The sequence below is a fragment of the Apus apus genome, chromosome 2 (assembly GCF_020740795.1).
Source record: "Apus apus isolate bApuApu2 chromosome 2, bApuApu2.pri.cur, whole genome shotgun sequence".
Classification (NCBI taxonomy): Eukaryota; Metazoa; Chordata; class Aves; order Apodiformes; family Apodidae; genus Apus; species Apus apus.
Genome location: NC_067283.1, coordinates 15,346,333 through 15,369,275, shown reverse-complemented (window position 1 = coordinate 15,369,275; position 22,943 = coordinate 15,346,333). Strand labels below are relative to the sequence as shown.

At 41.3% G+C, this 22,943-nt stretch overlaps 1 protein-coding gene across 9 annotated transcripts in view; it reads right to left on the bottom strand.

Annotated features, from left to right (window-relative positions):
• Positions 1-14,096, bottom strand: part of ARHGAP12 (Rho GTPase activating protein 12) — a 71,481-nt gene extending 57,385 nt beyond the window's left edge. For all 9 annotated transcript variants that reach the window (XM_051610177.1, XM_051610179.1, XM_051610178.1 and 6 more), the window contains exons 1-2: positions 13,988-14,096; positions 7,553-8,306 (exon numbers count right to left, since the gene is read on the bottom strand). In XM_051610177.1, coding sequence (XP_051466137.1) covers positions 7,553-8,221 — 669 coding nt within the window. In that variant the 5' untranslated portion in view covers positions 8,222-8,306; positions 13,988-14,096. The remainder of the gene's footprint in view (positions 1-7,552; positions 8,307-13,987) is intronic.
• Between the last annotated feature and the right edge of the window lie 8,847 nt (positions 14,097-22,943).

The window sequence follows — 22,943 nt, the reverse complement described above, 5'->3', positions numbered from 1 at the left end:
GTCACTTAGTTTTGCATTTCAACATTAAAATAGATTCTAAAATTAAGTCTGCAATTATCACTTCAATAAAATTAGGCATTAAATCAGCATTCTTTTATTTATATTTTTTTTTTCAGATGACAGTTAAGAAGGTAAAAAAATATTTAGTGTTTGTGGAATTTTATTTACAACAATTCTGAGGCTGCACTCAAGCTCAGATCCAGCTGTACCAAGGACAACACAGAAGCCTGGTCTTCAGTGCTCAAATGGTAGTTTGAGCCATAACAGATGGTAAAGCAAAGCAAGTTTCTGGATAGAGAGTAAGAAGGCACTGCAATAAGCTGAAGTGAGAGCAGAACTGTTATGTATGGAATTCCTGAGACCACCTATGGACACAGTATTTAAATACTTCAAGCTACAGTCAAAATCTTTCCTCAGAAAGTCAATTTTAAAGAAAGAAATTGTCCGTGTAACATCTTCTCACCCCACACCAGTCTCTTTATTTGCTTTAATAACAGCATGTCAAAGATACACAGCAGCCAGAAAGCATGATGCCCTGCTGCTCTCACAGATGCTTCGTGGGGTATCATCACACAAAGTTTGAACAAAATCTGGAGAGACTTGAGCGATTTACCAAGCAAGAAATAGCTAAAATCTAGCATTGAGTACTTTTATACAAGTGCTTGGGAACTGGGTTTTTCTGGTTTTCAAAAAAAAAAAAAAAAAGGGAAGAAACATTAAGCACATTGGTTGCAACAGCAACTTATGCACGAGGAAAAACCAAAAAGGCATGCAAAACAGGTTTTACACACACAGCTAACTGAAAAGTAAACAAACTTCTAGGGAAATGAACACCTTGGTGTATCACAACCCACAACCTGCTATAGGAACAAGCACTCAAACCTGGGAAAAGAAGGAATTGAGACAGGTTGCTCCTTGGAAGAATAGCATGGAATAATAGCAAGAATAAAAAAAAAAAGTCTCTAACGTTTTACTTCCCTCACCCTGAATGTCCTGTCTTCTCAGGCAGTCACAGGAAGACCCTTCAGGCTGGCAAAGGCAAGAGAAGTAAAGGCAGCAAAGCTGAGGCTGTCACTTGTCACTGTGAAGGCTGCGGTGACCAGACCTGCCACAGGCACAAGCAGGAGCGGCTGAGCTCGGCGAGCGACCAGCAGCGGGTCGGAAGGACAACGCTGTGACAGCCAGGCCCTGGCAGAGCCACCCTGCCCCTTCCCCGGGGAGCTCAGGCTCTGCCCAAAGCAAGGCAGGCACCGGGCCCGGCTGCGGAGCGCACGGCTGGGAGGCGGGGGAGGCTCCGGGCACAGCTGGTGGGTGTGGGCGCTCCAGGGTAACCCCTCGCAGCACGGGAAGGGCAGGCAGGGCCCTCGGGCAGCATGAAGCTGCCGCTGTAAGCTAAGCAGCACCTGGGAGGCAGAACAAGGACAAAGTCACAGCCAGGAGAAATGGATTTAATTGGGGGATTAAATAATAAAAACGTTAAGAAGGGCAGCAGTGATGAGTACATTGCGTGAAGTTTTTGTGAAGGAGTTCAAAGTCGGTAGTTGTACTATATGATGTGCAAAGCAAGATCAAAGTGTTACCAAGAAACAGACCAGTCCCCCCTCGTTTTTTATATCTCTATATAATTATATATATCTTTACATTTAATCTTTATATATAATGATAGATAAAGAACATATGTGTATACATACACACACATATAGCTCCCTGTGCCTAAAGCACAACGTTATGCATGACAGCCATCTATTAGCTCTTTGAATTGGATGAAGGTAAGCAGGAATTGATTTGGATAGTGCAAAGATCATCATTAGATCACCAGCAGAGGGGAGAAAAGCACCTCTATCAAATTTCAACAGGAAAAGTCACTCAAGAGCCTCATATTTAGCATTAGAACAATTTACTACTTCTTCTAAATACTCACCATCACAAAAGTCTTCTGAAAAATCTTCAATTCTTACTATCCTTAAAGATTGTTTTGTCCAAAGTATTTTCCTTTAGCATTACAGCAAACCCCACATAAAGGCAAAACCCGTTCCTCTCTATCATTTTTAAATCAAACATATCTGACCACGTACGTCAGAGAAACATCAGCTGTTTAGGTACTAGACACACATAGATTTTACTTCCCTGTTTTTTTTAAGCACAAATGTCTACTATTCCAGAGAGCGCTCCCTAAAAAAAAGAAAAATCTGTTCTGCATTTTATTCTACCGAGTCATACGTTCCCTACCCTTTTGTCACACTGCTGTGAAACAAATGATACTTTCTTTAGAATTCTACAAAATAACAGCACATTTATTGCATAGGAGGAAAGCACTGCAGTATCAAACAACTGTGCCTAGATAGTAATTAAGTAAAGACGTACCAAATGCTATTGTTTATACTCAAGAGTTATGTGCAAGAACAAGATATGATCAAATATTCTCAAATGGGTTTTTGTTTATTACAAAGCAATTTAAACTTGTTCTGTGTCTGGAGGTTCCCAGCTTAAAACTGACAGAAGCACTGCCAACAGAGACCAAGCAAGGCCCTGGTATCTCCAGCTGCTTCCAGTTTAGGCAGCAGTCAGACAAAACACCCATTCCTTTTCCAAGGGTTGCTTTTCTATTTAAGCATTTACTCCACCATCCATAAAGATTCTGCTGCCACCCCTGCTGAGGGTGGTATTTTGCCCTACTTTAAAAGAAAAGGTAGGTGGGACAGTAGGCACCAAAACCCACACTGCACACCAGAAATTACACTTTTCCAGATGAAAAAAAAATTAAAAAAATAATTTAAAAAAATCAATTCTCTGACTAGCTGACTTGCATATGAAAAATATTGAAACAGAGCTGAACAATAAGAGCACCACTGCAAAGTGAAACCATGCAGGCCTGTTGTCACTGGGTAGGAAATAAATAAAAAAACCCCAAAACAAAAAAAACACACAACAGGGAAAACATTCTGGACAAACGACATTCAGAGTTACTGATGTACCTTGCATTTCAAGCTGCTTACAAAGTTCTAGCAGCAGTTACTGGAATTACAAAAAAAAAAAAAAAGCTTTACAAAGTTCTTTGAATTACACAGCCTTTAGTTCCTTCTTATTGCAAGTCATTCTTCACCTTATAATGGGCATATTTCAGCACTTAACATTATTAGAATAACAAATGCTTATTTTAAGGAGTCAAGAGATGAAAAAGATGGTACTTAAAACGTAATTCAAAATATTACATTATACATACCAGCATGAATCTGCAAACATGCTCAGTTTCATTAAGAAAAAAACCTCTTGTCTACAGCATGCTTCCTGCATACTGTCAAATTATTTATTCCTTAGGCAAAGGAATAAAATAGAAAATAGCATGACATTTTTTTAATAGAAGTAAATTAGTTCTGGGCCTCACAAACCCATTAAAAGCCATGTATTTTAGAGGTTTAATGTTTGACCACCAAGGAAGTATAACACTAATGATTTGCCATCAGTCTTTCAACTAAACTAAGTCAAGAATGCCAAGATCTCCGGAAGATATACTTTCACATCTTCTCCAGAAATACAAAAATAATTTCTCGATTAAAAAGTTATAGTGATACCACCGAAATCACAGAGGTAATACAGAAAGATCTCTTTGCAAGATTGTTACTACTCAGAATTAATCAAAGCAAAACAGCCATCCTAGTGATAATCCCTTTTATTGGTTCACAGTTTATGCAATAGTCAATTACTAAAGAGGATGAAAGAGCAATCTTTGCAAATAGGTCACTGTCTATATTTGTAATGATTAAAAGCAGCCTGCTACTAAAAGTAACTTTTAATAAGCATAAAAATATTAAGACAGTGCATGTATTTTACTCAAATATATTTTATGTTTCCTATGACAGAAGAGGAGGTAACACTCATCAGAAACAAAGTTACTTCACATAGGTTATGCATTAGCATTGCTTAAAGCAGAGTGTAATTTCTGTCTCTAACAACTTTATTCTGAAGTATCATCCTCAAAGATAACAGCTAATTACTCTTGACATGATCCCTGAACTTACCTAACTGCTTCTGTCTGCACTACACGCCTTCTCTCTCAAAACTTGTAAGCAGATTTTACCAGCAAACACTGCCCAAAGCTCCTTTTCAAGACCACTTTTTGTCTTCCACTTTTACTTCAACTTTCCTTTCATGTTTAGACATGTCTAAACATGTCATTTTTTAATTCAGAACGATTACTCAGGACTCTCCTGCATATTGCTGGGACCTCCCATCTGCTTCTTTCAAGTATTACTTGTCTCTGCTACAGAATTCTGCTCTTACAAAGTTTTCCTTTTTCCCCTATCCCTGGCCTCTCTGAGGAGTATTTTCTGCCCTTCCAGTGGGATCAGGACATCACACCTGGCACCATTTTCCTAAAATTTTATTGATTCTTACAGCTTCAAGCACCACCACTGTGTCAGCGATTTTTACACCCAGCTGTGCACTCCTGAACCATTTCATTCAATACCAATTCTACCTGCAGTTACCATCTCCACCAGAGATTTAAATCTCATTAAATTTGAGCTTGTTTTCTCTCAAAGCCTACTTCCTCTAATTACCTCCAGACTTCCTACAGTTCAAGTCCATAAACTGACATCTGATTCTCACAATGCCTTATGCCCCAGAGTTGTGCCCAAGTTAGAATTTCTTTGCTTAAAATGTCAAGAGTATTATCCAGTCATGATGCTTCTGCTGACCAGATCAGTTGCCTACATCTTCATGAGCAAATACTTCTGCTCACACGGTCACGTCTCCATCCTTCATTTCATGTAATATTTGAGCTGCTAAAAATACTTCCTTTATGCAGTAATTTGGAGACTCTGGATCTTCCAGTATTTCCACAGCCAGCAAGTCTATAAGCTCCAAATGGTGCAGCTGTAGAACCTGCACTTCATTACTGAAAAAACAAAGGAGGATAATCTTCAGCAAATAATGTATCTCTCTTAGAAGAATCTCAGAACAGAAGCATTCCTCTGCATCTCATACATTTGTATATACTGAAATATATACACTGAAAACATGTGGAAGGTTGGGCTAGGGTTGAATACTTAGTGCCTTAACCCCTTCAAAAAAATCACCTACACAAAGATATTAAGGTAATTCTAGTTTCTAATCTTGCAAGCTGAGAGAAAACACCTGTAGCTTAGACTTTATTATAATGCAGACTGCATAAAACCGAACTCCACAGCAGGCAGGGGAGGGAGAACCACAGTCAGTCTTCTGAAGTGAAATCCTGTTTGTGCATGAAAGCTGGGAACTTGATGTTCTCACTACAGACTAAGAGCAATAAAAACAGCTTTCTAAGCCATTAATTTCTGCACAGCTGATTTCTACTAAACAATGCTCATTATTGAAAGAATTCTAAAAAAACACAAGGCTGTTCCAGTGAGAAGGCTGACACTCTGAATATCTACACTGAGCTAAGAGTGACATCAGTGCTGCTTCTGCTTTAATCCCTATGGCTACTAAATGTCAAACATTTTATTTGTATTTAAAGAGCTTGTGATTGTGCACGAGATTAAGTTACTTCACAGTTTTAAAATAAGACAACTGCAAGGCACAGTGAGCATCTTGTTGCCCAAGACTGCAATAATGGCAAGCTTCACTAGCATCAGTAAGGAGCTGCCATGATTCTTCCACAGCCAAGGTGTTTTATTTTTAGGACTCGTGATTTTTAAGCACTGTGAAAACTCCCACCTTCAGACCTTCCATAACCCAGTGAAGTCTACAAACACATGCATAGCTGTCCCGCTCAAATCCAAACTTAAAATGCATTGTAGCACTGAATGAAGTATATTGGGGTGTAGTATATAGTTGAACTATAGTCAACACATCAGAAGGAACTGTCTTAACACACAATTTAAACATTAAGGTGGTAAACTACTTAAAACAGGATATACTTTCTAAAGATGCCTTGATATTTTCATGATTTGTGGGGCAATTGATTACTATGGCAATATATGGGCTACTACACATGCGTTTAAAATAAATATATTAATTATTTTACCCTTCCCAGTTCTCAGTGGCTCATACAAACCACAGTGAGCTAAGACACTGCTGTATACAAAGTGCAAGATCACATGGTATAAATAAGAAATTATTTAGGAGGTTGTTGGGTTTTTTTCCTTAGTAAATTTGGTAATCCTGTTTATTCCTTATTATTTGCAGGGGGCATGAAGTGAAAATAAAATTGTCACAAAAGATACAAATATTAGAGTCATGAAGTCCCATAACCAGAGAAATTCTAAATTTCAAAAATGAGGCCAAGAATAGAATAAGATTGAAAAACTACCGATTCCAAGTATTTAAATATATCTATAGGTGAGCTCATACAGTTCAAGAGTACATAAATCACCCATCAATCTTGTATCTTTAAGACCTTCCTACACTCATTAAATAAGCAGCTTTGTCTTAACTGTGTCTTATTAGCAAGGTACTGATTCACAGCTCCTCATTATAAGATTTTTATTTCTAAAGTTAGCATCAACTTTTATTTGAATACCACACTTGAGTGAACTCCTTTGGTACTCTGAAAACAAGCAGGCAAGTAGGATTGACTATAATGATCAATTTGTACCCAAACAGCCTCACATTACAAAGTAAGACAGCTCAAGACTAGGGAGCTTTTAATCTTAGAAATTTTAAATAATGTAATATTTCCCCACAGAAAGATGGGGTGGAGGGATTGTCTATATACTCACATATAATTATATGCACGTATACATACATCATTGGTTCAAGAACAAACCTGGAATACAACAGACTAATTAACTTGGTTACCCATACCAGAAGTAACCTGATTATCTAAATCAGAGTGCTAATCTTTTGGTGGGGGCGGGGAGGCCTGTTAAAAAAAATAATTAAGTCAGAAAAACCACTTTACTAAGGAAAAAGGCCCTCAATGCTCAGTTTTAGCCTGAAGTGGGAGTACATCATTCCTGAGATTCTTCCATACTAATTAGCAAACTCACATGTTTTGAATTTTAATCCAGAATAAAGTAGTGAGGAGCAGAATTGGCAAGGCTGACACATTACAACAAGCATCTACAAACAAAATAATCAAGCCATAAACTCCATATAAATCTTAAGTATACCATTTTTAAACTATTAAACACACCAATACATCCATTTATAGCTCTGAAACTATGTATACATATAGTTAGGAAAAGCTGACTGTAACAGTATTATTTCAAAAAGCCAAGTGAGGAGTAACTGCAGTAGGCCCCCTTCCACTGGAAGAAAATACAACCCAAATTCAGTGTCATCTCAGAACAATCTTAATAAAGAAAGAAGAAAAGCATTTCTGTAACATTCAATCACAGGACAGCATACATGGAATTAATCCCTGAAGTGAAGTATTTCTGCAAGGAATAGAGCTATACACATCAACTTTAGACTTCAATAACCAGTTCCTGCTGAGACAAGACATTTTCACTTAAACAATCTGAATGTATGAGGAATAAATTTCAAAACAGGAGCAAGCAATTATGGCAATAAGGAAACAAAAGGCAAAAAACACATACAAATCTACAGGGATCACTGTTCAGCTTACCTGCACTTGTTCTGTGGAGCTACTACTGAGCTCATCTCCAGACTCTGAATCTTGCTGAATTTTTTCTGAGCCTTCTCCTGCTGAATCGCAAGATTGTTCATGCAAAAAGCTGGTCTTCTCTATTTCCAAGAACTCTGGGCATGGGAAATGACCCATGGAGATGGTTCTATACTGATTGGAAACCTTGGGAGATTGCAACTCATTGTTAAGTTTTCCATTGTTTTGGGTTAGGTCCAGATTCAAACCAAGAGTTTGACTGGGGCTATTGTTCAGTCCCACATTTTGATTGGCATCTCGAACTAAGCAAGACACTTGAACTGGAGAAGATTTTCCAAAACTAGAAAGCTCTGGTGACTTATTCACATTTTCTGTTGATCTCTGTAATCCATGCGTCAACTTCAAAGCGTTGTTTGGCAGTATACTTGGCTGCTTAACAGGTGGCATCAGTGCTTTTCGTGGTATTTCCTTTACATACTGTGCTGGCACATAAAAGGGTTTGGAATTTTCATCTCTTTTGACTTGCCACCAATCATCATTAGTCTTTTTCACCAATATGTATTTCTCTCCTTGCTTAATCACAATTTTCTTGTCCTTGGCCTCGTATTCATAGTCATACTCCACTTCAATGTACAATTGTCCTGGGAGGATTTTCCCACCTTTATCAGCCATTTCTGTCTGAAAATATTTCACCTCTTCAGGCAAAAGGTAATCCACATTATGTTTCAGAGTGTTATGATCCTGTTAATAATCAGAGCTGTGAGAAAAGGACAAAAACCCATATATTAAACAAAGTAATTGTTTAATAACACTTCAGAGGAAAAAAATTCAAAAATAAACCCGCCTATTCCATTTATGACAACCTCAGACTTAATTAACTGACAGAAAAATGCAAGATTTTCAGATACCTTTCTCAGCATGATCAAATACAGAATCAGTAGAACAACTTAGTCACCAACTTAACTCCTTATTCACACAGGTGTCCTGCTATCAAGCCACTCGTTAAGCCTGTTGCTTCTGTTACTAATGTTGATTGATCCTAAGGGGCTTCATGGGGGACTAGTCCAAGTCAATCCCTTATGCTTACACACAGGCTTAACTTCTTCACAGAACTGCATTACTTGACTGGTTTTAATCAAAATATTAATAAGGAGAAGACTAATTTGCTTATTTTTATTTCTCTTTCACTTCAAGAGTCCTTCTGGAGTGTTTAAAATTCCTTACAAAATCCCTTAAATCTTCCTCCAGTGCTGCAACCCAGCCATCAGGTTCAGCACCCTGGTCCCGCAGGTTCTGCACACCCCACAGAGCCTGCCAACCTTCCCCTAGGAGGAGAAGGAGATGAACAGGGAGCTATGTGACCCACACTGTCTGGGGCTGCAGATCATGTTGCCTCTGCATCTGGCTGTTGTTTATAAAACAAGAGGCATCATCACATTTTTATTTCTTTAAAATGCTAGTATAACTGCAACACAGAATTTCATCTATAACCATGGTAGTATTAGGTAAAAGTACTCAGTGTTTCCATCATACTTTGATTTCAGTGGCATAAATTCTGCATATTTACTTATCTTTTAAAGAGAGCTTTTTTGGTATCTACCTTACAGAAAACTTCATCTAATCAGAAGCTTATGGCCTAAAACAGAAAAGACAAACAAAAAAAACAACAATAATAAAACTGGGCTATGAAACAAAATAAAAAGAACAGGTAATGGATGAAAGGATAATACACTAAAATTTTGAAAAGGACTTCTAGCATTCTATAATCCAGACATCTGCCACTGTATCCACAGCCATGAAATACAAGTTCTCTCCAGTTAATCATGTAGCATCAATGTCACAATTCATGAGTGGATAAGCACCGGTCTTGTCAACTTACACAGAACACACCACAGTATAATAATCACATCTTTCATTATAATAATCTTGAAAATCAAAGCACATAAATAAAGGGGAAGATCTCTGAAATTCAAACAGAATGTAGGAGAATTCAAGTAAAATGCTACCACATTTAATCTTATGAAGATTAACAAATAAGTCTTTAAAAAAAAAAAAGCATGCTTCATGAATGGAAAAATAAATGCAGCTCTTCAAGTTAAGACTTTGTGACGAGATCTGTAGTGTTTCCCCTGCCACAGAGTGGAACTAATGCAATGCCATGCAGGCACGAACACACATTCAGGAGATTAAACTCAACTACCCTAAACAAGACTAAGGACAGAATCAACAACAAAAGGACTTCTGGGGAGAGCTGATGCAGAAACCCCTAACAGTTCTTCAACTTTTCTCTCATCATTTCTGCTATTTAGTCTAAGCCTTGGGAAAAAGAAAAAAAAAAACAATCACATTTCCCACACAACTTGGTAGAAAAAGAAGCAGCAAAAAAGCTCAAGTATGATGCCAATACAGAGTGCTCATCTTTAAACTGTGTATTTTTCTCTCCCATAGTCTATCGTGTACTTCCAGGAAGCACTTCCTACATGTAACATGAAAGCTACCATTGTTTACAAGACCCCAGATGGAATCACAAGGTCAGATTTAAAATTTTATCAAGGACTTGGCAGAAAGAGTGATGGTACCACATTCAACAAAGCTGACAGTAGGAACACAAAGCAGCAAAAAAGAATGCTTAGGACTCTGGTGTTTAGTCTCTGTACCATAAAGCAGTACATTACAGCCTATTTATAGCCTCAGTACAAAACAACTTGCTTACCTGCGGTTCTACTTAAATAGGTATTTTTAGGTGCAGCTCTGAAGTTGTTTAGCAACAGCAGCAGAAGGCAAACTTGAACAAATTGCAGCCATTCCCACTCTCTTCCCACTTTTGGAAGATCTGCCATACTAGTATTTTGTCCTTGTTACTAAACCTGACTCCACCCAACACTTCTTCAAAGCTGCTACCAACCCCTTTCACGGCTTCAAGGTCATATACCAGAAAAATACAAGTGTTTCCAAGTTACAGCCTCCCTCTAAGGCCTGCTACCTTGGAAGCTGAAATGTAGGACGAGGACTCATTTACACTGTTTTTCCTTTTCCCATAGAGAAACTAAAAAGAGAACATAACCCTGAGGCTTTCCACAGGGCTACCAAGTGTTTTAAAGCTTGGATTTTTTATTTCTTTTGTCAATTCCATATAAAGATTTATTGAGAATGCATGCTTACCATTTTTTCAAGACAGATAGGTTCAATACATTGCACTTTACGCCTAAAAAACCCAGAATTTTGGTAAATACAAGTTAAATTAAATACAGAAGCCACAAGAACAGCTCTAGCCACTTCTGAAGTCAGTCTTGCAGCCTCATGCTTTCAAAACAAACAAACAAAACAAAAATAAGCAGTTCAATTTTTTGTTCTTTCCTTCAAGCTGCACAATTATCAAGTCAATAGCAAACATTTGGTAACATTGAACATAAGATAAAAAAAAAAAAAGAGACAAGCTGTGATCCATGTTTGGCCAGAACACTAAAACATAGATCACATCGTCAGGATCAAGCTAAGCTCTACTTTCCTGACTAAGGGAGAAGCAATAGATACTTATGGTATAGGTGGCAACTTTTCCCACCAAGTTTAACAAATATCAACATTAACCCTGAAGATTTACAACAGTTACCATGGCCTGATCCAAGTAATACTGAAGTATTATTTTGCTTGAAAGTAGACTGCCTGTACCTTATACACAGCCCAGGGAGACAGCTGATTGTTATGTCCTTTCAAGGGCCCATATGTGTCTTACAGAACTTAGGTTTACGAGTCGTGGAAGCCTTGGCCAAACTGTAAGGGGCTTAGAACAATTCAGATGTGAATGCATAGTATTGACATTTGAAGAACTTTAGTTGTTGACTTTAGTCAACAACTGATGTGATACAGCAGGTCAGACCTTGTAATCTCATTGTATTTTTTTCTTTATCATTACCCATAATGCTGGATGGCACCCACTTTGGTAAAGAAGGTTGAAGAACTCAAATTAGTGGAGGATGAAAAACTATTTCCTTCCACCGAGAACATCTGCAAACTTAAACTCTTAATCAGGTGTTGAGACTTTGTTAAACAACAATGAATGGTGCCACGGACAGTAAACACATAACAAAACTTATTCAGGAATACCAAAAAAACAGACTCAGGCCACACTTTTCTGCTGGTGAAGTAAAAAACCCCATTGGTAACTAATTTAAGGTGGGCCACATCCCCACGTGGAAACACATTCCACCCTTTCACAGAGCATTGATGTCTCCCAAGAGAGAGGACACTGCTGGTTACACACACGGCCGCGGTGAAGCAGCCCCAGCCCCCCGGGCAGCCCGAGAGGATCTTCCGCTGGGTACCAGGCAGAGATCTCTTTGGGCTCCGATTTCCCATGGGAACCGTTCCCACCTCTTACTCAGCGAAGGCTGAGCAAGGCTGGCAGCCCGCCGTGCTGCAGGGTCAGCTCCGCCCCGGCCGGGACACACCGCGCCCCGCTGAGCACGGCCCTGAGCCCGCACCCCGCGCAGCGCCTGCGGTTCTGCATGCAAACACTCGCCTCCAGCGAAATCCTACGTACGTCCACACAAAACGAGATCCTTCTTAATGAGACGCCGGTGTGCCAGGTGCCGCCGCCCTCAGGCGGGTTGGGTTTGCAGAGCCCGGGGTTCGCCCCGAGGCGCCCGCATCCGACACCCGCAGCAGCCACACCACCCCCTCCTCACCGCACAACCATGCTCACTGCGCTGATCCTGGAGCACATGTCTACGGCCTTGGAAGAGGTATGACCCAACCACACCCAGACATAGAGTTGTCAAGTATGATCATATAGAAAATGTATATAAACACGAGCATGTTAGATATGATCACCCCTAACTTCACCATTATCCTAGAACTCAAGGCCAAAAATAATTAAAAAATCAGGAGGTAGGGAATAGATATTTAATTTTCTCTCTTTCAAAATTATCAAGTATTCTTCTGATCTTCTAGAACCAGGTAACTGAGACTTGAGATAATAAAAAGTCTCCTTAGTACCTCTTTTTTTTTCCTCTGGAAACTCACTATAGCTATGGAATTGTTACTTTATAATACAAATAGATAATACATTATTAAAAATACCACTAGGGATATTAACCAATCGCCTTGAATTCTTTGTGTGACCTTGTTCACAGTGTCCTACAAAGCAGCAGCAGTTGACTTGTGTAATCTTTTTCCATTTTCAGCATCCAACTTCACCCACTGCTGAAATGAACCCTTCTGCAGTGCTGATACAGAAATAAACTCAATTACTGAAGCTAAATTAGGATAAATACTTATCAGTTCGGGCCAGATGAGAGAGCCTCGGTTCACTAGATCCTATGATTCTGCTTCTCCGTGGGCAGTTCAAGCTGTACTACATGACTACTGCTTGGGAGACTGGTCCCACAATAACCTTCTTGGAATTCAACCTTATCCATACCTCTCTTCCCAAGGGGCAGCACTCTCTGCTCCTCAGCTCGTGTTTTCGTGCAGACAACCAGCCCTCCCTGGTGCCTGTACAAACTACCATCCGCAAAGTGTGCATCTAGAGCACACAGAAGTTGTGTAAGAACAGATGGAAAGATGCAAATGCAAACAACAGATACAGACAAATTATAAGCTTTATGAAAAGAAGCTTAATCTTTTTGTCTTTTCCTCAGATTACTGACACGGGTTAGAAATCGAGCACCATTTCCAAGCGAACTAGCTCTCCAGACCTCACACGTCCTTAAAGCCTGTGACTCAAGAGTACTGAAAAAGCGATGCATTTTCAACAACTGTCAGGACAACTTTCCCAGCCAGGCAGCAGCACCCCACACCTGAGCGAGCTTCCAGCGCATCACCAGCCCACTCGCTCCTCGCTGCGGGCTTTTGTTAAGTTGTTGACTCCAACGACCGGCTATAAATAGCGCGGCAAAACCCGCACCTATTCACCCCTGGCAAACCGCCCGAAGTTGCCGGGCTCAAGGGAACAGACGGGCACCAAAGCCCCCGGCCCCGCGGGGGGTCGGCACAGGCCGCCCAGCCGCCGCTGCCCGCCGCCCGCCTTTGTTTCCCGCCGGCCGCGGCTCCGGCAGGTGAGCGGCGGCTGCCCAGGGCAGGTCAGGCGGCCCCGCACCGCGGGCCCCCCGGCAGCGCCCAGGTGCGGAGCCGCCTCCCGCCGCCGCCACCAGCGCGGCGCTCCCGGCAGCGCCCGGAACGGAGCGGAGCGGCCGCTGCCCGCAGGGGCACGGCGGGGCGGCGCCGCCCGCCCCCCCCCCGGCCGCCCGGCACCGGAGCCGCTCCTCGGCGGCGCCCCGGCAGAGCGCGGCGGGGCTGCGGCCGCAGGGAGCCGGCCCCGGCCCGGGCGAACCCTCCGCAGGGCCACCCTGCCCTGCGCGATCGTCCCGGCGGCGGCGCCGCGCTCCTCTCTGCCCTCCCGCTTCCCCCGCGCTGCGGCCGAGAGCCGCGGCCCCTCACCTGCCTGGGCGGCGTGGCCGGACCCGGGCCCCGCTCCGCTCCGCTCCGCTCCGCTCCGCGCCGGCGCTCCCCGCGCTCCCCGCCCGGCCGCGCGCGGCCCCGCGCCCAGTGTCAGCTCCGGGGCACGGCGGCGTCACCCGCCCCGTCACGTGCCGGGGGCGGGAGCGCGGGGCGGGGCCGGGGCCGTGGCGGGGCGGGAGCCCTGATCCGGTCCGGTCCGGTCCGGTCCTGCCCGCTCGGGCCCCGGGCAGCGTGGCGGTGCCGTGCGGGGCGGGCCGGGGTTGGGGGGGGGTGAGGTTCCCGGGGCTGAACCCCGGCGCGCCGTGCGGTGCGCGGAGCCCCGCCCGCCCGGGGACCCTGCGCTTTGCGGGGCTGCTGCGGGGCTACGGGCTGGCCGCAGAGCCGCCCGCAGCGGGGGGCCTGTCGCTGAGCCCCCGCATCGGGCCTGCTGCCCAGGCTGCCGGCAGCGAGGGCGGCAGCGCTCCGCGGGGGGCTCCGCGGCCCCTCGCCTGTGGAAAAGCTCCGGGGGCTGCACCCCGAGCAGTGCTGTGGGGTCCTGGCCCCCAGAGGGGGTGTGGCCCCTACTTTGAAATGGATGAGTCCATCCGTTCTGCTCTCCATCCCTATCACAGTCTGCTGAAGCAAGCCAGTACCGCTGCCAGGGGGAGAAGATGATTTTCTCATGGTCATCTGAAATAACCTAGGCCTTTCCATAATGGAAATGCCCGATGGAGAACAAAAGCCACACCCCTTCCTCGCTGCCACCACGGTCTGCCTGGGTGTTTTGATCGTTGATAACTGAAACCACAATTTTCATATCATCTGAGCAAAAATAAGTAATAATAAATAGTCCTATTCAGTTATTCTGAGTTAAATTGCTTGGTGGCTCTTCTATTAGTAAAAGTGGTCAAACACCCAGTTTGTGAACATTTATGTGGCCTTCACAGCACATTTCAAATTGTAATGTCTTTTTCTTTAAAAAAAATGGTATCTAGTCTTCATGGTTGCAAAGAGCCATGAAAGCATGAACTGACTGTACCTCCTATACTGGTATCTGATTTAATCTGCAAACATCCTGAAGCAGTGGCACTCAGGTGTGTAAACTGTCTATTGTCTGCTAATCTAATCAAGACTAATGTTGGCCCTAACTTTTTCTTTGATTATTTTAACACAGAGAAGAAGGAAGGAGACAGTTAAAACCTTAAAAGGTGGGAAGAACAGGTTTGCTGAAAGAAAAGCAATGCGAAAAGACCTGAGGCATGCAAAGGAGGGAAACAAACAAGAGAAAGAAACAGAGACTATTTGAGAAAAAGATAAAAATAGCATCAAAAGATATAACTGAACACGTGGACACATTTTCATCCAAAATCGATACTTCCTTGGTGCCTCATTTCAGGTGGTGTGTGACAACATGCGAGACAAGTAGTAAACACTGCAAATATCTTAAAGATTTGCTTCTGTGTAACTCTAGCTTGAATTCTTGTGAAAATGTCCCTTTGACACCAAGGATAATTGGATTTTGGGCTGTCTGTCCACAGAGCATTACTAAAATTTTGTTGATGTAAGGCTGATACCACTGTAAGACCTACTTGTTCTTCAGGCACCCACAGACTCTGGAAGAACAGACTGGAGACTAGTAAGGGAAACAACATCTTGTATGGAGATGTGCATTGTTTGTCATTAAAAGGCAAAAAGAAATGTAAAGGGACAGTAGTTCTGTATTCGTTGTTATTTTGTAAATTATATATATGACAAAAATATACAGAGTAATTCAGGGTATGGTGTTCAGTTGGATGTTTTTGTCTAATAGGATTTTATCTGTATACCCAGTTTTGTGACAGAAAATTATATACTTAAGACACTTGAGTATTTCTGAGCAAGCTGACTGCATTTTACTGACTGACATGCCTGAGGTAGACATAAAGCATCTCAAAAGTCAGTCATAGTAACCACATTGTAATTACCCTTCCTTACTGCCAAGGCTTCACTAGAGTGCTGCAGGATATGGCATTAGTGATTCAGTCTGAGGCACTCTTCCCTTTGAGTCTGAGTCAGTGTTAAACCAATGGTCCTACATAATGTCAACATGCATAATAGAGTCGAAGGTGCCAGAAGATACGTAATTTTGAGTCTCTGCCCAAGTGCTGTCATGAAAGATACCATATTACAGATAAACTGTCCAGCCCAAGTTTCAATTTTAGCATCTCTTGCATATTCTGCCTATGAAGGATTTCTCCATCATTTCACTGGAGTGGAAAGAGCTGGAGTTCACAACCTTTGCTCACTGTGACTTCTTTTTCCTGGAGATGTAGGATGGCTGTCATACTGATACCTCAGATCAACCACTGTACACGTTAGGTGGAGAGATCCAGTACATAGAGTGACCTCACGAATCTCAGGCTGAAACTGTTGCCAACAACAGTTGCTTTATGTAGTATATGTGAGCTATGGTAGATACTATGGGACTCTTAATTTGTGTATCTACTGTGTTCTGAATGTTTTATATCATAATCACACACAAAGACATCAACCTCTCTCTTTGTAAACTGGTTCCTTATGAAAAGTCAGTGTTTGAACTATGTCTGTCTGTCCTGTTATGCCAAACTTTCAAAGCCTTTGTCCAAATTTAACTATGTTTGCCAAAAGGGAGTTGTCTCATACATGATTAAGCTCCCACAAGTTTTGTGAAAGCAGGCAGCCATATAGAGGTACAGGAGAAAGCACATAGGAAAGTGACATGATAAATGCTGCAACTGTGGAGAAGATGACCCAATACATAGTCTGTCACAAAACACAAATCCATAGAAAGGAAGTATCATAGTTCTGAAAATCCAGTCTTGGAAAATCCATTTTTGGTGTTTCAATTAGACATAGAAAGGATGCTTTCTCTCCTTAGATTCAAAGTTATGAAATGCCAGGATCATATGTATAAAGATCTGACCCTATTTAATTTGAAGGGCAAATCCCTATTTTACTTTTTTTGTGATTTTTTTTTTTCTTCCACGTCCTCTAGTTCAAATCTCTGCAAGTTCAGCTGCTCATTATTTTCTGCCTCAGTTACAGTAATTCTAGATGCGTGTCATGTTTTAATTAACTTGCAATGCATATCTGAGCTTGGACATTGTCGTCCTGTTACTCATAATGCCAGGACTGATGTTAGATAACCAACAGAAATGTGCTGCTTAAAACGTGATTGGTATTAAATCCTTGTTGTTTATTCATTGTTTGCCACCCCCCTTACCAAACAGACTAATCTCACAAACTATGTTGATTCTTTCTTTCGGAAATTACTGAGAAGGCAAACACAAAAAGCTTTCTCACATCTAACAGGCAGATACTGCAAATATTCCCCCTTGCCCATTTCGCTGTTTCCTTGTGTTTTCTCTCCTTTTTTCAGAGACTTTTCCTCTGTGTTTTGTCTTATAACCTCAGCAGTCATATGCACTGAAGAAACTGTTCTGAATTTAGACAAATGCACTTAATTAAGCGAACAGTTATGATATAAATTTAAAATATTTTATTTTACTTTAAATACTGCTTACAAGTGTATTTATAAATGGTTCAACTTGCCTGATACAAAGCACAGTACCTGGGGTATCTCCTGTATACTCTGCTCCTACTCTCAGTTTTTTGACAGCTTCTAGCCTCTCACCTCTATTTTAAAATACTTTTACCACCTACACATATACATAGAATCAATTCCTCCTTTCTGTTCTTTCTCACTACACAAAAGCACTTTTAACAAAGTGCAGAGACTGTGGGCTTTCTGCATGAACTTTTCCATTTACTCCCCATCTCCTGACTCAACTAACAGATGAGCCATTTTTATTTATAAAACTGTGCAGTATAATGACAATCAATTGAAAAGGGAACAAAGAAAGCAGAGAATATAGAAAAAGGAACCCAGATTTCTCAGTTCAGTGAAGTACTTCTTTCACCATGACACTACAAAGGAATGTTCTCTGCCTTAAGGCGGAACATTGATCCAGAGGAGATTATTTGTTTTACTGTGAAAACTTGGAGGAATTTGTAAGATTTTCCCATCTTGCCAGCAGATGATTTTTGTAAATCATATTAGCCAGAATGGACTGTGGTCAGTGCATGCTTTTTTACTTTGCTCTGTTCATTTGCCACATGGCTATTGTGGTGTTCAGTATTTGTATCTCTCTCTGAGATCATCCCATGGAAGCTGTGACAAAAATTCAAATGTGCCTATTGTTTGTGTCAGCAGTCTCGGTTTGCAAGTAAAGAACCAATTTTTACAACTATCTGATTGTTAGCATTTCTAAAGAACAAAAGGAGATTTGTTTTGGTCTGACTGATCCTTTAATTCTGCTCTTGCCAAGACCAGGCTCACTGCTTACCTGTGCAGTTAAACTGTTTATCACTTTTTCTGCTTCAGTACAGTACTGCAAACTGTGTCACTCCTATGTTGTGCATGAAAATGTATCTCTGAGTCAGAGCACAGAATTAAAAGTAGAGAAAGGTATTGAATAATTTTCTGACTAAAGCAGACTATGGGTGAAGGAGGACATTTGTGCTACCTTGACTTAGGAACTTTGCTTAAGCTAAATCTTAGTCTACTTTGCACAACTTGTTCTAGCCATTGTCTTGAGCTAACAGGCCAAACATACAAAAGGCACAATTAATCCTTTAAATAATAAGATCTCCTTTGTGGGAGAATCCTATAACGAAAGATATTGATATTCAAAAAGCACAATGTAAGTGTCCATTTATACCTTGGAGAATTGAGAGCCCTGCACCAGTGGCTTTAATTTCTAAGTAGCTTATTTTTTGCCTAATGAAAAGGAAGGAATTGTGATTATGAACCACCGATAAGCAGAATTGAAATAAACGTAAAGGTGTTACATAGCTGTGCAAAAAGAATGAAATAAAACACTATGTGTTAAAAGTTTTATTTGTATTGAAGTTAATTTTAATATACTGCACAAAATTGAGGCTGAGAGAAGATACACAAGGGAGTTTCTGGTTCCCCAAATCACACAAGTTCAGAATTCACTCCAGTGCAAGGGCCCAGTGTGGCTCAGTGAACATTGTACTGGTTTCCGGGTGCTGTGAAACTGGAAGCTCAAACTCATCTTGCAAACTCATCTTGCCTCATTGCAGGACATGTGTGGGAGAGGCAGGCTAGCCTCTGGCCAACACCACAGTAAGAACTCTTCTAAAAATTTCACAGTTCCAGTGCCTGTGACCATGTTTAATTTACTAATACAGATGCCGCCTTTTATTCTTCCTACTCCAATAGCCCTTGCACCAACTGTTCTCTATTTCATTTGGTATCATAAAAGAGAAAACAAACCTTCTGTGCCAATAGTTGCTGCAGAAAGAGGCAGGTAGAAGGTTATGACATTTCTATGACATGCTGTGTTTCTTTCTTTTAGTTTTGTGCTTTGCTTCTGACAAAAAAAAAAGTTATTTCAAGTCCCTGACTGGGCTGATATGAAGGAAACTATGTGCTGGCTCAGAGTTCTTAGAAATTTCAGCATATCATAGCCATTCCCAAGGAGTCACTGGCGTTCAGGGACCAAACCTTTTCCAATCCTGTTGCTCTTTTTCAAATAGAGATATCTTCAGTAATCCAAGTTCTTGTCTTATGTTTGCTTTCCTGCAAGTTTCTCTGCTGGTTTTCCTTGCTTTTTTTGTTTGCCCAATTGCTTTCCATTAAAAAAGGGACAGAAACCCTTACTGTTGAAGTGTTTCATTGCTCTAAGGCTGGCACAGCAATAAGGCCGTAGGTGACTGCAGTCCCTGCTGCCGTTAGCTCTGTTGTCTCAGCTGCTTCTAGCCAGAAATGAGTCATTCAGGTTTTTCACTAGAGAACAAATCATGGGACATACTCATAAAAAGGGATTGACTGGGTCTTCATTATTTGCATATGTTTTTTAAATAGTAAAATCGATTCATCACAAGAAATAATGGAAATTTGTAGTATTTTGGCTGGACCAGCGTAGGCTTCCACCCCAAGCTGATGTGAAGGATCCCCTGCAATGTTTCGGGTGGATGATAGCTTGACTTTACAATTGCTCCGTGATAAAGAAAGGGGGAAAAGAAAGACTGTGTTAGCTGTGGCACTGCTTTGCACCTCTTCACCACAGCTGTTGTCTAATGCCTTTTCCCCCGGGCTCAGCCTTTCACTGTGCTGGCACTCCCTAAAGCATTCTTAAAAACTTCTTACTGCCCCCAGATAGGCAAATAATCAAAATCTAGTCAAATCAGTAATATTACCTGTATCACTGTAATTAAACCCATCCCCAAACTCTTATTTTTCATCAAAAACATTGATTCACGTAATCACAGACTTAATTTGAAAAGTCAGGTTTCAATTTAATAAATGATAAACATTTTAGAGAAAGTGATGGTAGTAAATAGAAACGTTTTTTGAAAGGGGAGAAACTTAGATCTCTTTTGAAGCCCATGAAATAAAAATGTGTCCAATATATGGACATTTTAGCCAGTGTAATTAGCTCAGTCCTTAATTAGAAAGTCTAGAAGCCTTGTGCATACTAGGTCATGACTTCAGCAGTACATAATATGTATCCTCTGTGCATTGTTTTACATAACTGAGGTCATGATCTCTTCCTGCAGAGTAGGAAGAAATATGGTGCAGCACCTGTCTGCCCTAACGACAGGGTGTCGCTGTGTAGGATGCTGGTTTCGGTCAGGATGAAACTATGTCCTGGAAGGGAGGAGCCCCAGAGCTGCTGCAAACAGCTGAGCCAAGATAAAAGCTGTTAACACCAAGGCAGGTTCACAAGGAAGTAATGGCAGAGCTCTAAGTATCTGTTATACTACTGGTAAAATAATACCTAGAAGGTGCTTCCAATTATGAAGTGATAGCTATACCTTAGGGATGAATACACTCTAAAGCCAAGTAAGAGGTGTTCACTGGCTCAGGGTTTTGTTATCACGTTTGCAATTAACGAAAAGGGAGGGACAGTTCTCAGGCTTTCTGCTGAGACAAAGGAAAAAAAAAAAAAAAGCAAGGAGGAGAAACAAAATTAAAAACAGGCCCTGACTTGGGTCAGAACAAATTTAAATGTGTGAGTTTTTTATAGTAAAACAAAGACCTTGTAGTTTAGTTCAAATGAAGCAGAAACTGGATTTACAATCTTGTTTACCATCTCTGCCAGATTAGCATCCTAACCATGAGACAGTCACTCTAAAGTGGGCCACCTTCAGTCCCTCTGGCTGGCACAGTTTTGGTGTGTGGAAAATATATGAGCAATCATTTCAACAAAGGACGTGAATGCTTCTCAGCCTGGAGCAGTCCTCGAGGATGGAAGATATCTGAAGCTTAGTCCCTTGCCAGTGAAGATTTAATTATTAATGCTAAGTACAACAGCAGCAACAGGATTGCAAGCACCCCAGAATATTTAATGGCAAGGTGGTTAGCACCGAAGGACTAAGAAGGAGGTGGTGAAGGGTCTTAAATCCCCTCGAGTAGACACTGAACCTGCATCTTTCTGTCTGAGAGTGAATGTTCAAAGAGAGGCAGCCCCCTCCCCCAGCTCCGTGATGGGAATACAGTGACATTGCTTTTCCTTTGCTCTCCCTAGGCAGCATCAATCAAATTACTTCAGATAAAATCTATGTATTTGGTGTGATTTTACTATTCACTGGGAAATATACAATCCATTCTTACTTTTGCTTAATGGAAATTGCTTAGTGCAGTAATAACTACAAGTGATTGTTAAAGAAAACATGGTATTTAAAGGCATCTTGTCTCTTGGTCAGAAAATAAAGTGCAAGGCAGTAACTTCTGAGCAGGTCTCTCAAACTGCATTTTCTGAGCTCATCCATCTGGCACTTAATGATACGGTAGCACTTACCTCCCTGCATCAGCTTCATCTTAATGGAATAGTAAAATAAATGCAGAGCTGGTTATCTGGACCACGTCCTTCATGCGTACCACAGACCTGAGTGTCTCATTAGGTGCTGAACACACAGTGATTCAAAAATAATAATGAAACAGGTTGTTGCTGTGGAGACTGAGAAGCTGTCATGCCAGTGGAAGTTAAAACAGGTCCGCTGATTCAGTGGTGAGTGAATAATAAACAGTTACTAATTTTTAACAGATACAGGTATTCATATTTGCAATTATGTTATTATTAGGATCTCTCTCATATAGTCCCCCTAAAAAAAACCAAAACACACAAAAAACACCAATCAAAAACCACACAAACCCAAACCCAACAAACAAACAAAAACCAAACAAACCCTATATTCCTCAAGCCTTTTAATTTGCTTCTTCAAGGAGGGCAAGGGAGACACAGAAATGGAAGAATTGCCTTGTATGAGTAGCTCAGTGTATTTCTACATGGTTTATGAGTGGGTATTACCCATTCTTCCCACTTTATTATGCCTTTATTTTTCAGAGATTGAAAAGAGTATCTTTGGAAGAGACCAGTACAAGGAAACACTGTAAGAAAAAATATAACGTCATGGTAAGGAGAAAGTAGATCAAAAGTCTCTAAGTGCACTCTTTCATAAAAGAAAATAAAAACTACAGGAACATTTAGTGACATTGAAATGTTACAAAGCAGAAACTGAGAAAGGTTTTCACACAAACTAAAACATGGAACTTGCTGCCAGGATCTTTCACTGAGGCCAAGAGTGTAGCAAGATGAGAAAACAAAAGGAGCTTTACACAGGTAGCTGTGAAACAGCCGTGGTTATAAACACTCAGGTTTTACAGCATAGACCAGCCTTTTCTATCTCCCCACAGTGAATAGGAAACCAGGGCATGCTGTCTCATTTGCTGTTCCTGCAGAAGAGCTTGATTTTTTCCACATTTAGAGATGGGATGTTGGCACAAACAGACCTCTGACCTGAGAGCATGGGTCCGTTGCTTTCTGTAACACCAATAAGAATGTTGAGGCATTTAATCTTGACAAATGCAGGGTGTCAGTTTATCACATAAAATTATCACTTCTAC